This window comes from Emys orbicularis, chromosome 6 (genome assembly GCF_028017835.1).
Source record: "Emys orbicularis isolate rEmyOrb1 chromosome 6, rEmyOrb1.hap1, whole genome shotgun sequence".
In the NCBI taxonomy this organism is placed as follows: Eukaryota; Metazoa; Chordata; order Testudines; family Emydidae; genus Emys; species Emys orbicularis.
In genome coordinates this window covers 103634427-103647563 of record NC_088688.1, presented here as the reverse complement: position 1 = coordinate 103647563, position 13137 = coordinate 103634427, and the positions used below count along the sequence as shown (strand labels likewise).

Below are 13137 nucleotides of genomic sequence, written 5' to 3'. Positions count from 1 at the left end.
TCCCCATGGGATCAGTAAGGAGAAAATGCACACAGTGGCATCTGGACCCACCCCACATGCAGATTCTCAACACCAGAGAAGGCCTCTGATTTGAGTGTGTGAAGGGAGACTGTCAATTAGATGTGTGGGGGAGAAGAACTATGAAAAATGTTAGACTCCCTTACCTGTGCTACTAGTAACATTTCTCTTAAGATGAAAGAATTTTTAAGTCTAGTTTGCACTTCACTGTTCATCTTTGTATCTGGTTCAGCTTGGATAATGAAAACAAAAGATTTGTTAGTTTCCACTTAATTATAGTCACTTTCTAATAAGTTTCACTTTCTTGTTCTCATACAACCAGGCTTGCCAACACTGGAGGAGCATGTTATTCCTTTAAAAATAAACCACTTTTCCCACTTCATACACAAATGTTAAGGAAAATATTTTAGAAATAATTCATAAAAGTCTGGTTTTTAGAGGTCTGAATTTGGGTGCAACTGATCCAACAGAAGCTCTCTAAAGTCTCTGTACTTGATTCAACATAGAGTACTTTCTCTTTTGTACAATTACATATTGCCCAGTACCAACATTCTTAATATTAAATAATTTTGAATCACTGATGTACATCCTGAAATAAGGTATTAGTACAGGCCAAACAAAGTCACCCACTGAAATTAACAATGCCCTAAGTGTGAAGTGGGGTGCACAGCAAAGATTATGTAAGAGTTTTAAATACTTTACAGAAAACAAATTCAAAGTGCAACAAGTATGACCGAACTGACATGGGTTTTGTCTACATGTTATTGCTTCATTTACAGTGAGAGCATTCTGTAAAGAGCCTTACCAAATGTGTCAGTACAATATCTATTTTTAAATTTGCACCAAACTGGGATAAAACATTTGAAGATACCTTTAAAAAACAGGTACAATAATGAACCTCAAAATGACTTCAATGAGTCGGACGAGTGCTTAAAGGAGGCCTCTCTTTTCTGGAGTAGTGAACATTTTCTTTAAATTCTAAGCTTGCCCTGTTTCCCATGCACTCAATGAAAACACCGTATTTGCTGGCCCCCAGCCTACAGAGTCAAATCGTTTTTCTTCCTAACCAATTTCAAGATTATTCTTTTGAATCATTTGCCCTCCTGAGTTAGCATACGAGAGCTAAAGCAAGGTCTCCCCACAAGCATATAAAGAAGATTTGGATTTCCTTTACAAGTCTACAAATGCAGACCACCTTGTCTTTCAGCCCTTGTTTCACAGAGATTCACTATGCTCCTACAACTTCTGCTCAAAACAAGAGCATAATGGATAACTAACTCACTGACTGAACTGAGATTTTTGTGCCAGCCCTTGTATTAGCAGATTCAAACAGTGCATTTAGGCTTAATACAAGCTGTTCAGTATCTCAACAATGAATGGCAATATCTATCTGCTACCAAGCAACAAAGATTTTTTTGTTCAGTTTTGCACTTCTTGCATGTAATAAAGCTGGTGTTTTCTCCCTTGTGAGTCTACCCTCATAATAATTTGAAAAATCAACACACTTGTCTCACTGTTCTATCTTAAGTGTGAGGCTATACAAAAATTCACACTGTCTAAAGTTATGCTTGCTTGTATAAAATTATAGAGTAAGAAAAATAAGTCAATTCATATGCTTCAATGGCACAAAATAGTTTTCATTAGCTACAAAGCAATCACTTACCTGAAACTGTGGAAGTTAAAGATATTTAGGGCCACAGCATGCTATTGGTTTTAAAACAGAACACTTCCACCAACCACCCAGATTTTACTAGGAAATTTGAAGAAACATATCTTAACTCCTTAGTGGAATCAGCGGGGAGTTCCGTTTAAGATCAATAGTAAGATGCAGTCCTTTGTTGGTAAGTAGCGGAAATAGTTAAGCATTAACACTATATGGGGGAATGACATCATACTACAAACATTACTGCAATTTCTAATTGGTAGTAAACAGAATCTCATTGCCTAACACATTAAAAAAAAATGAGAGTAAACGATTTTTGGCAAGGTACTGAAGACACTTTTATATCAAATCAATCTATACTCAGAATTTTCAATACTCTGAAGCCTACATGCCTTTTGAAATTAGTGTACTATATCCTCAAGCCTTTATGACACATACAGGACTATATGACTGAAATATGACAAAACTTGTCAAATATATGGCCACATACAGCTAGAAGTAATCATATAAACCACATTTCCATACTCCTTCTTTTCCCTTCTTTAGTCACAATGCATAGTACAGCAAAACACAGCCTCAATTACAACATCAATACATTAGGAAATGGTTTTACAATATATTCAATGAGAACCCAATTGTTTTACAAACCAGAAGCACACTTTTTTTTTAAATGCAATCAGCACGTAAAATGCCAAGACTTAAAAAACACCTATATATATTATATTTTCATTTCTCTGTGTTTTACATACAGCTGAATTATTAGAGAGAGAAGATAAAAAATGCTTTAACCGAAACTAAACATAAATACACCCTATCAACTGAAACATATAAACATTCAACTAACTTCTTTAAATTACTTATAAAATGCGTGTAGCCAAAACTTAGCATCTCACTAATACATTTTGGATTCACGCTTTGCATACAAGTATGTGTTTTCTCCACCCGCTCAGTCATCCCCAAGACATTTTATTTTGTGATAACTATTGATCAATTTCTTTCTTGTTAGAAGTACAAGTTAAACTTCTATCGGACTTTGCCCATGAATTCCACTAAGATGAAAGAGAGCACACTGTTTATTCCAACAGCATCCCAGCACCTGAAAATAAATCTTATTGCACATCACTGTGCCAGTGAACTGATTACCCAAGTCCCAAATAATACCACTGACCAATATTTAAAGACTGAAATGGACTGATGCAAAGAAAAGAAACTAAATAGCCACACAAGACATTATTCTGAGTGCAGGCTACCTAGTTATATCCTGCATTAGTCAACTTCTGCATTCTGAGATTTCTTTTGCATCTAGTATTTTTTCCTGAGGCAATAAAAAACAAAAAGCAAGCCAAAAAAACCACACCACTAATCATATAATCAATCCACCTGCATGAACACTCAAGAATTTCACTCTCAAAGGATTTTTAGAATTCTGATAAAGTTTTCATAAATTTAAAGAAGTCAGTCTCACTTGTAATGAACCTAAGTATTTGTACCCCTTTAAAGCAAATGAGGTGCAGTATGCCCATTGTCTCATGTATCATACTACCTCAAGTTTGTTTCATTTTCCCTCCTGTTATCACCAGAACATTTACATATCAAGTATAAACCCAGCCAGCTCTTTCAAAAAGTTACAAGTTTTTTGGTTTTTTTTTTTTTAAGACTGAAAATATTGTATTCACACTGAAATGCTACTCAGCAGGTACAGCACATTTCCACTGAGATTAGTTGGTATGAAATGGATAAGCTAATGACATAGCAAGATCTTCCCAAAACTTTCATTTGATACATTCTTTTATCTTCAGCCAACTTTTTAAGAAAGGTCAGTTGAGTATCTAGATTGAATTGGGATTTATCACCAGCAATTTTGACTGGGATCAGATTAACTGCGTAGCAGAAATATGCCATATCCTGGTGTCCAATCTCTTTGAATAAACATCTAATCTCAATGGAACATTCTATGTGGAGAAAAAAAAACCATAGCACTAGGAAATCATGCCAAAAACCTCACACAAGCCACACTCCACAGTACTACTACCAGAACTTAATCTTTAATATGACTTGCACTGAGGTACTGCAGACAAAACTAGTAACAGACATCTTAAGAAAATCTAAGAACAAGGAGCACATTTCAGTCTTGTATTTAAGTTTCTTTATTTCAGTTCAAGTTCCACAGTTAATGTACCTTTAACGTAAATCTGTCGTCATAGAGCCAGTTTGTTGCTGTCAAAGGCACCAGTTATTTCTGCCAGAGGAAACTTCTATGTTACCTGATGCATAGAATACTACATTCTGATCAGGTATAGTTTATCGATTTATGTTCCATTTCAATTTGCACCAATAGCACAGAAATACACTGTTCAGTCCTGCAGTTAAAAGCTTAATGGACTGTGTACTTAAGTAAAACTTGGACATTGCTGTGGAATATGAAAAACTTAGCCTGAAGTGACAATGCCAAAAAATTGAAAATGGCTCTTAAAAAATGGTTCTGATGTGGATTTATATATACTGTAAAAGAAGAAGATGCAGTTATAATTCACTATAAGCATGAGACATGAAGTTTAATATGGTGAATTTAATGCAGTAATCTATGAAACTCCACTATAATTTCCAAAAGATGATGCCATCTAACGTATCGAAAGAATGTATAAGATGACAATTTTAGACAGTTTTGTACTCTAAATGTTATACACCTATGTCAGGAAAGTGGAAGTGTGTAAATGATTTTTAACCTCAAAATATGCTGGATGACACAAACTGAATTGCCCTCTTGACACTAGAGCTGGTCCTTTCGGACTATAGTTGAAATCCATTGGTGGCCAATTCTACTGCTGATGCTGTAACTATTCTGCTGATAAAAGGATAATATTTGCTCTGAGGACCACAGGTCTCATATTTTACCAGCATCACTTTTAGAAGAAGAACAAGGCAGAAAGAAATCTCCCCTTCAAAAATTACAAAAACCTCCAACATATTTGATAGGTTCAGTTCAGTTATAAGGTGAAAAGATGCAGCCACAATTCACTGGTCCAAGTAGAAGAAGTCCTGCTACATACTGAAGAAACTAATGATCAAATCTCTATTTGTATTAGAGCAGGTAATACACAAGGTAAATAGAAGCCAGACTCCAGATACTAGTACAGCAAATAAGGTTTCCTAGGTCCCGATCCTGTTCCCACTCAAGTCACTAAGAACTTGCTCCTTTAGGTCAACGGGTGTTCTGCCACTAATTTTAAAAAGAGGAGGAGCAGGCCTCTGAATTTTTTTTAATCCCCAGAAGGTAAAAACAATAAAAATAAGAGATTGGTGGGATGGAAATGACACCATGCCTCTAACTTTCCAAGTTTTAACGTTTCTGGAGAAAACATGTCACACAGCAGCCAAACTCCCTAGTACAGTCTTACTCTGTGTTGGAGCCAATACATGCAGGTAACCGGCCCATGTAGTAAGTGGGAGGGGGAAAGAGACCCAAATAGTTCATAGCATAAATTACATGAGCCACCTTCCACACACACACGCACCCCTAGTAACAAGAACAAATTTCTACATTTTCAACAGCATTGCGTTTACTCCACTAAGTTGTGTTATTGGTAGTTTTTCTATTTTATACATATTTATGGTAAATGTTTTAGAATACAGCAGTTAAGGGAATACTGTCAAGCATTTTTAAAGGCCCAAACTTAGGTCATTAAAGAGTGTTACAAAATGTAATATTAGATGTGCTTTGATGAAAAATTAAATTAAAACAAAACTGGTTACTTTGTCATTTTAAACATTCCCTTTAACTGACTGCAACATAAATATTGCTTGAGACAGCATATAAAGTGTGGTCTACACATTGAAATTGCACTGAACTGATCATGTAAATTTAGAAACTGATTTAGTTAAACCAATGCAATTTCTGTGAGCAAAGGAATCCAAGAGCAAGAAAGTGACACTAAACCAGTCTACTTCCCATGTGCATACTAAATGAATGGCAAAGAGCAAGCAGCATGAACAATGACAACTGATATTTTAAAAAAAAATTAAAAATAAATAAATAAATAAATAAAAAAGTCTTAGTTTTACTAATCCAAAGTAGCATTAGTAACACAGGTAAGAGATAGTTATATTGTTTTAAAGTATGATGATCAACTGGACATTTAGACTTACCCAAAAACATACTGCCTCCAGGGGTTTCTTGTTTAGCTCACATATGAATTGAGGGACAGCTCTAATGTAATTTGGGACAGAAAATCTACAGCCACATTATTGAACACTGAAGGTTTAGGGCCAGACTGGATTTCAGTTGTGCAGCATGTGTCATCACATACCATGACTTGTTAGAATTTAAGTCAGCTACTATGTTTGTGCAGACATGCACAACAGCCAGTTCCATAATCAACACCCAGCATGCCCCACATCTCAAAGATTAGTCTTTAGTCCTACATTTCCAATTCTGATTCTGAAAGATCCTTACTTCACTAGGGGTCAAATACTGTAGTCTTTACTGAGGCAAAGCTCCCTTTCTAATCAATGGGAGTTTTGCCCAAGTATGAAATAAGGACTGTACAAGTTAGTCCTGTAAGGAAGAAGAAACACAATCAGAACATAAAACTCCCTTATGATCAGTCACAGTGACTCTCTTAAGGTGACTGTTCATTTAAACAGATGCTTATCTGGGCTGGGGAAATACAACAGGAAAAAACATGGCATAAAAATGGAAGGAAAGCTTCCACTACAATGGAACCCTTTCTTTGTTCAAGAACTCATGTTAAGTATATTTTATAATGCTGTGGTTAAAGTATACAATCAGACAAAGTTTTACCTAAAACTAATTGATACCTTGACATAATCAAGCAAAGCTGGGAAAACATAAATGTACCACACTGCTTACATGTTAAAACAAATATTGGCATTAAGTTCACCACACTTTTAAGCAGATCTTCCCTATATGTAGACAACCACCTCTTTCAATCACATTCCTATAATTAATACTTTTATATATTTTAAGTAATGTTGCTTTATTCTTTCCATACATAGCAAAGTGAACAGCTATCTTTTACAACATGAAATATTCCAGTGTGCAAGAAGCCTCATACCCACACAATCTCTCTCCCTCAACCAAAAGGAAAAAAAAAAAAAAAAAGCTGGTATAGTTTCTCTCGGGCAAAAACAAAAACACACCACTAGTTAAGAACAAATCCTAGCTGTAAGATAAAAGTTCATTGCCAGAAATATAATGGATTTTCTATTACAATGGAGCTGTGCCTCCCAATTGTCACTAACATATGGGACCATTAGATTCATGCTACTAATACATTGTTTTTAAACTGTACTTTTATAAAATTCAGCTGAAGCACTCAATATATCTTTTCTCTTACCCAAGAGAAGTACAGCAAGCCAATAGTAGAAAAAGTACCAACTGCTATGCTAGTGAACCAACATGCAACAGAAAAAAATATTAAACATTTCATAAATCAGTAGGTGTAATAGAAATAAAGCTACCTAATATGATCAGAGGATCAACAGCTTGTCCTTTGTAGATAATCTTGGTATTTATATAGCAACAGGAAACTTAGCCTGTGACAAGATTCAATTCCACTGACATTCTTTTAAATATTGTGCCTCCACATTAACAAGCATCTTCTCATTTATCTGAAGAAAGAGGTGTTGTCTGTTTTGTAATTAATCAATAAGTTCTGCACATTACATGGTAGCTCCAAATTATTTCAAAAAGACAGGCTTTTGGTGTCTTGAAGTATAAATAATCCAAGAACTAATAGTTGTAGTTATTTGCATTATTACATGATTTATATTGAAGTAATAATACCACTATTTTAAAAGCCTCTTTCGTGCAAACTGTATTCCAAAACACAAAGTCTGGACTTGAGTCTACCCTCCTTAATGACACAAGTAGTTCCATTGTTTTCACTGGGACTACTCATGTGAGTAAAGGGGTCATATCAGGCCATTAAACAGAAAGCAGTATAGAGAGAAAGTCATTGAAAGCGACAGCATAATACATGGTACAATAAATAAATTATTCAATCATAAGGCCAATAACAGGAAGAAAAGTTACTGCCAATTTAGGTTTTAAGGGGAGATTTGATTTAAAATGGTGAGGGCATGCCTTTTGAGGTAGAGAGGGGTAGATGTTGTAGATGGCAGCAACTGCAGGAAAGCCGATCTCACCCCAACAGCAGAGAGAGAGAGAGAGAGAGAGAGAGAGAGAGGACAGCAAGGAGGTCAGTGCTAAAGGGGGGAAATTGAAAGAAAGAAGAAGATTTATAAGGCAAACTGGAGTGATCCCATTAAATGTTTAAAACAAACAAAAACAAAACAAAAAACAAGAACTACACTACGCTCATAGCTAGATCTTCACATTAATTAAACCAGTGTAACTTTGGGGTACACACATCCCTCTATTTGTACATGCAGCTCCCATTAAAAGAATGTAGGTTATGTACATACAACCTGGACACACCTTCATTTTTATAAGTTGCCCAACCCTTACTAGTTATAATATCACCAATGAAGTCAAAGTGTCAAAAGGCAATATGCAGTAATAGAGCTGTACACAGAGCTTTGATAGTTTATCTATTATAAGATGTTCATGTAAACATACCCTCTTCAGTAGAGTAACTTCTAGTTTCAGAAAAGAGTTTTCTTTACAAAGATATTCCTTTTTAGTGCTCCAAGTTAAACTGCAATAAGTAAAAAAGTGACCTAGTAGTAGCAACACATTATAAACCAAATGAAACCTATGATAGCATGTCCAATTATTTTTTTCAAAATGATGTGACAGCTTTGCAAATAGTCTTAATGAGTTTAACTTTTGCTACTAGCTACTATCATTCCTGTTAAAGCAGCCATTTTCAGCATCATTCCATGGAAGCAATATCAAATATTAGATATAGCAATATCTAATATCACCTATCAAAAACTAAGGAATAATGTTATAACAACAAGCCAAAGTAATGACATGTTGCTTTGATTTGTGCTGTACACCTACTTCCCTCCTCCTAATCCCAGGACTTCATTTGTCTGACAAGCTATCAAATGAATGTTTGATAAATTATCTTTAGCCTTGGAACAATTAGGTGTTTTATCCATAAATATCGATAAACATCATTTCACTACACACACAGATCTACGAAATATTTTTTCCATCTTTTTTTGCTTCACAATGTAGTTTGATTTAAGGATATTTATGTTGATATTTTGAAATACAATGTTGACTATGTGTTTTAATTGCCATAAAGCCTTAACTTTTTGAATCTCAGCATCTAGTGTTATTAAATACTGTCTTATTCCCGCAAAATTCCGCACCACTGTGAAAATTTAAATCAATAAAGAGTTTTTAAATAAACAAACATCAGTTATATCCATTAAAATTATACAAAGAAAAAAATTCTGCCAAGTTTTTACACAAAATAATCAATAAAAGATTGCAACTTTAAAGACAGTGATAGAGAAAGTGCCTGACATCTGATTGCAAGCAAAAGCATTACAATGAAATATTTTGGATATCATGGTAAAGACCATCTGTGGTTAAATCAAACTATTAATATATAAGATCAAAAAGTCTGAACAACTTTTTCCAAAAAAATTAATCATTATAGATTACAAAAATTAATGTAATACTTTTCCATCCACTAAATCACAAGGGACATATAAAACAAACTCTTTTCTAAGGTTTTTACCAGAGTAAATGTTGGGTAGCACAAACAAACAAAGTATCCTTAATAACCTGACACTAATCTTCCACATTCTGACTTATAAGGTCTGAAATGACTAGGAGATTTTTGATGTGTCAAAATGAATCCCAGAAGTGAGAGATGTTCAGCATAGACTGAATTTACAACTAACTGTTCCCAATAAACAGAATGGTCTCTCACAATCTGAGTCATGTGTAATTACAATATGACAAGTCCTCTCCCGGGCTATGTAAGCTGGCGCTTTTCCCAGCACTTGTCACATCATGAAAAACACATACAAATAAAAACCCAAAATAAACACTTTAAAACAATGGTTTTCATAGCTGCATAACGTAATTCTGCAGCCCAGCATACTCAACAAAACAACCATACATCTTTCACTTGCGAAGTCCTAAAAATATATTACAGTTAAACTAGCTTTGTACCACACCTAACAACAATTCCCAGGTCTGGGCTACAGAGTCACGTTCCCTCAGGCTGGACAGAAAGTCATTAGCATGGGGAATAAAGGCAGAGTGTTTCACAAAACACCACTATGGCGTAGATACAGCTCTAAGATATGAAAAGCACTTTCTACCATTGATTTCAGTATAACAATCTGTTCACAGTATGCAGACAAAGTTACCTAACTGTTTAGACTCCTTAGACAGCTCTCACTTCTTCACCAAGTTTCTTATGCAAATTAATATTTCTTTAAATAAATTGTCTTTTTGTGCACATCAGTCAGTAATAAATGCAAAAAGAAGATGGGAAACTGCGAGAAAATCCACATTCTTATAGGGAATTATTTTGCTGACAGTATAGCATAGATGTATGAAAATCACTGAAAATTGTATTATGCAGTCTCTTGTTCAATAGTTAGGACCCGACAGAGTGCACTGCATGACTGTTTTAGGGATGTGAATATAAATTAGATTGAATGATGGATGAAAGGGAACTGTTAGTTTGCACCTGGGAAGAGAATCATAGCAAACTCCCAATCCTACAAACTCAGTGTAAAAAGAAGAAATTCATAACTTGACGTTTGATAAGTGAAAAGCATTAACACAAGTATACATGTTAACAAAACAAGAGCTTTGCTACCTCTAAACTCGACACCGATTGCTTCCTCTCTTTATTCACTCTCTATATGTTCAATAATTCCCACATAGCTCTAAGCAGAATGGATTTATTATGATGTTGTTCTAAGGAACTGCAGGAGTTCTAGATGCCAATAAAGATTACAGATCAAATGGGAGATAACTACTAACTATTGTGTCTACTTAGATAAATAAACCTTCACACAAACAAAGCACCTTATTATATTTGTACTGTTACCTCCACTAATCCAACTAAAACAATCAGACAGCAGCTTTGAGAGCAAAAGAATCAAAACTGAAAAAACAAAAGATTTTAAAATCTCCATTAACAAAAATCAAGTAGTACCACCCACTTTTAAAAAAAAGTCCTATAGTATTTAAAAAACAAGAAAGGTGGCTGCTAATGATTATGCAAATTCAATAACTAAACAAAACCCCAAAACGTAGCATAACTAGTAAAAACAGTAGTCCATACTAAGAAGTCATATCGATATCAAAATTCACCAGCAAGGCATACAGATACTTTCCTCCAGCCCATGTACTTACTACACTAAAAGAAATGTAGATCTAGAAACAGGATGCAACATGTAGCACAAAATATACCACTCTACACTATCGATTTACTGGGTAGGGTTTGAGAGATTCTGACACCATTCAAAAGTAAAACAAGGCATGAGGATGCTGTCGAAGACAAGACCTCATGCAAGCTTTGCCCAATATGCAGTCACAGGCGGCAGAGATTAAAGATGATTGCGGCAGCAAGACAAGGGGGAAAGGCAGAAATAAATCACAGGGATAAAATAGTGCCCAGATGCCAATCCCTTGACTGTGAGAGAGAGCACAAATGCTGCTTTTGTTTCCCCACCTGAACACGCAACAAATGCATCAGCTGCTTAACTCCCAGCTCAGCCAGAGGGATTAGGGAGTTCTCGTTTCGGGAGAGAAAAATACAGTACACCTGATGGTCCTTTGCATGCAAGGATTTCTGAGACGCCAGGAGCCCGGCTGTAGTTCTTTGCAGCAGCAGTCGCCGCCTGCCAGCGCTCAGAGCATACATGTAAAGCAAGACTTGAAAGGCGAGTGTTTCTCTCTCCCCTTACGCAAACACATTAAATCCATATTTATCAAGCCACTTTTGTATTCGAGTCCTACCTCTTTTTGGCCTAGGGAAGCTTTCATGCAAGTGAAAGACGACTTTCTCCACAAAGTGCTGAATGTTACTGTGCTCGGGTCCTCTAACAAACACCATCCAGTCGTGGGTAAACCCCTCCACGGTGGGTTTCTTCCTAACCTGGGCTCGGTGCCCCAGCTCCAGTTTCACCTGAACAGCACACTGGAGAGAGAGAGAAGGGCAACAATGAGCAGGAAGGCGAAGGATCACACTCAGCTTTAGGGCAGCACGAATAACAAAATACACAAAGAAAATAGCCATAGAACAAGGGGGTGGGGGAGGGAAGCCACCCCAGACACTTAAACGTTCACACCACAGGAAAGACGAAGAAGCGATCGGCTCGGGTTGTAACGGAATGCAGCCTCAAAGCAAGCAGACAGAACCCCAACACAAATACAATGGACACACATGAACACGCGCAAGGGCAGTATTTCCAAGGCAAAGAAAACGGGGGGGACCACCCCATAATGCTTTATAATAGAAAGAAGTCTCATTTGGAGGTGGATTGTTCCTGAAATTGCATATCCGTGGCAAGGAACTAAACTCCAAGGCATTTAAATCCAGATCGCATGGGCATCAAATAAAAAGAATAAGTCAAGATGCGCAAGGGGAACGGCGGGGGGGGGGAGATAAAACAAAAATACAACCCCCCCCCCCATGCATAAATAAAAACGCCAGCGGCTGCCAATGCGATAGTCCAGGGGCTCGAGGGGAGAGGAGGGGGACACGCTAACAGCTGGTTTTGCACACACACATGCATGCATAAAGGTAAAGTTACTGGGGTGCCGCTGGCTGTCAGAGCCACGCCGGAGAGAACGCACCATCCTAAGCGGCGCCTCCTGCGCTGAGTCCCCTGTACTGTACTCACTGCTCCCCTGGCTGCTGCGGCTGCAGAAATATGGCTGGGTTATTATTCGCCTCCACCGTCTCTCTCCCTCTCTCTCTAGATGTGTGTGTGTGCGCTTCATGCAATTGCAAAGAGAGGAGGGGAGGGAGGGAGAGCGAGAGAGAGGAAAAAGCCACACACTTAAAAAAAATCCCCAACACACCAACCTTTCTCTAATTGGAAGCACTAAACGGTGTCTGGGCAGCGCAGGGTGGAGGAGGAGGAGGAGAGGAAAGGGAGGGGAGAGAGGGGGATTGTATGTACTTACCGAACTGGCCATGCCTGGGGGCCCTGGGGTTTGCTGGGGTATGTACTTTTGTCCCCCACCCCACCCCCTTAGCTCTAATTCATGAAGAAGCTGCTGTGATTGAGAGTGCGTACAGGAGAGGAGAGGAGATGGCGGACATTCTCTTTCTTTCTTTTTCCCCCTGTCTCTTTCTCTCTCTCTCTTATTAAACTGAGCCCCCAGCAGCAGCTCCAGCGGCTGGGGCTGAGATACTAGAGCATGCGCCCTGCACCTCAAGCCTGACACTGAGACAGACATAACACTGTGCAATGGAGGGAGGGAGGAAAAGAGGGAGAGCGTGGAGAGAGAGGTAGAAAGAGCCAATCAAACACAGTAACTA

The 13137-nt window shown here is 37.3% G+C and overlaps 1 protein-coding gene across 2 annotated transcripts in view; it reads right to left on the bottom strand.

Moving 5' to 3' along the window:
- Positions 1 to 12791, bottom strand: part of MLLT3 (MLLT3 super elongation complex subunit) — a 224070-nt gene extending 211279 nt beyond the window's left edge. For both annotated transcript variants that reach the window (XM_065406709.1, XM_065406708.1), the window contains exons 1-2: positions 12780 to 12791; positions 11607 to 11787 (exon numbers count right to left, since the gene is read on the bottom strand). In XM_065406709.1, the coding sequence (XP_065262781.1) occupies positions 11607 to 11787; positions 12780 to 12791 (193 nt within the window). The remainder of the gene's footprint in view (positions 1 to 11606; positions 11788 to 12779) is intronic.
- Between the last annotated feature and the right edge of the window lie 346 nt (positions 12792 to 13137).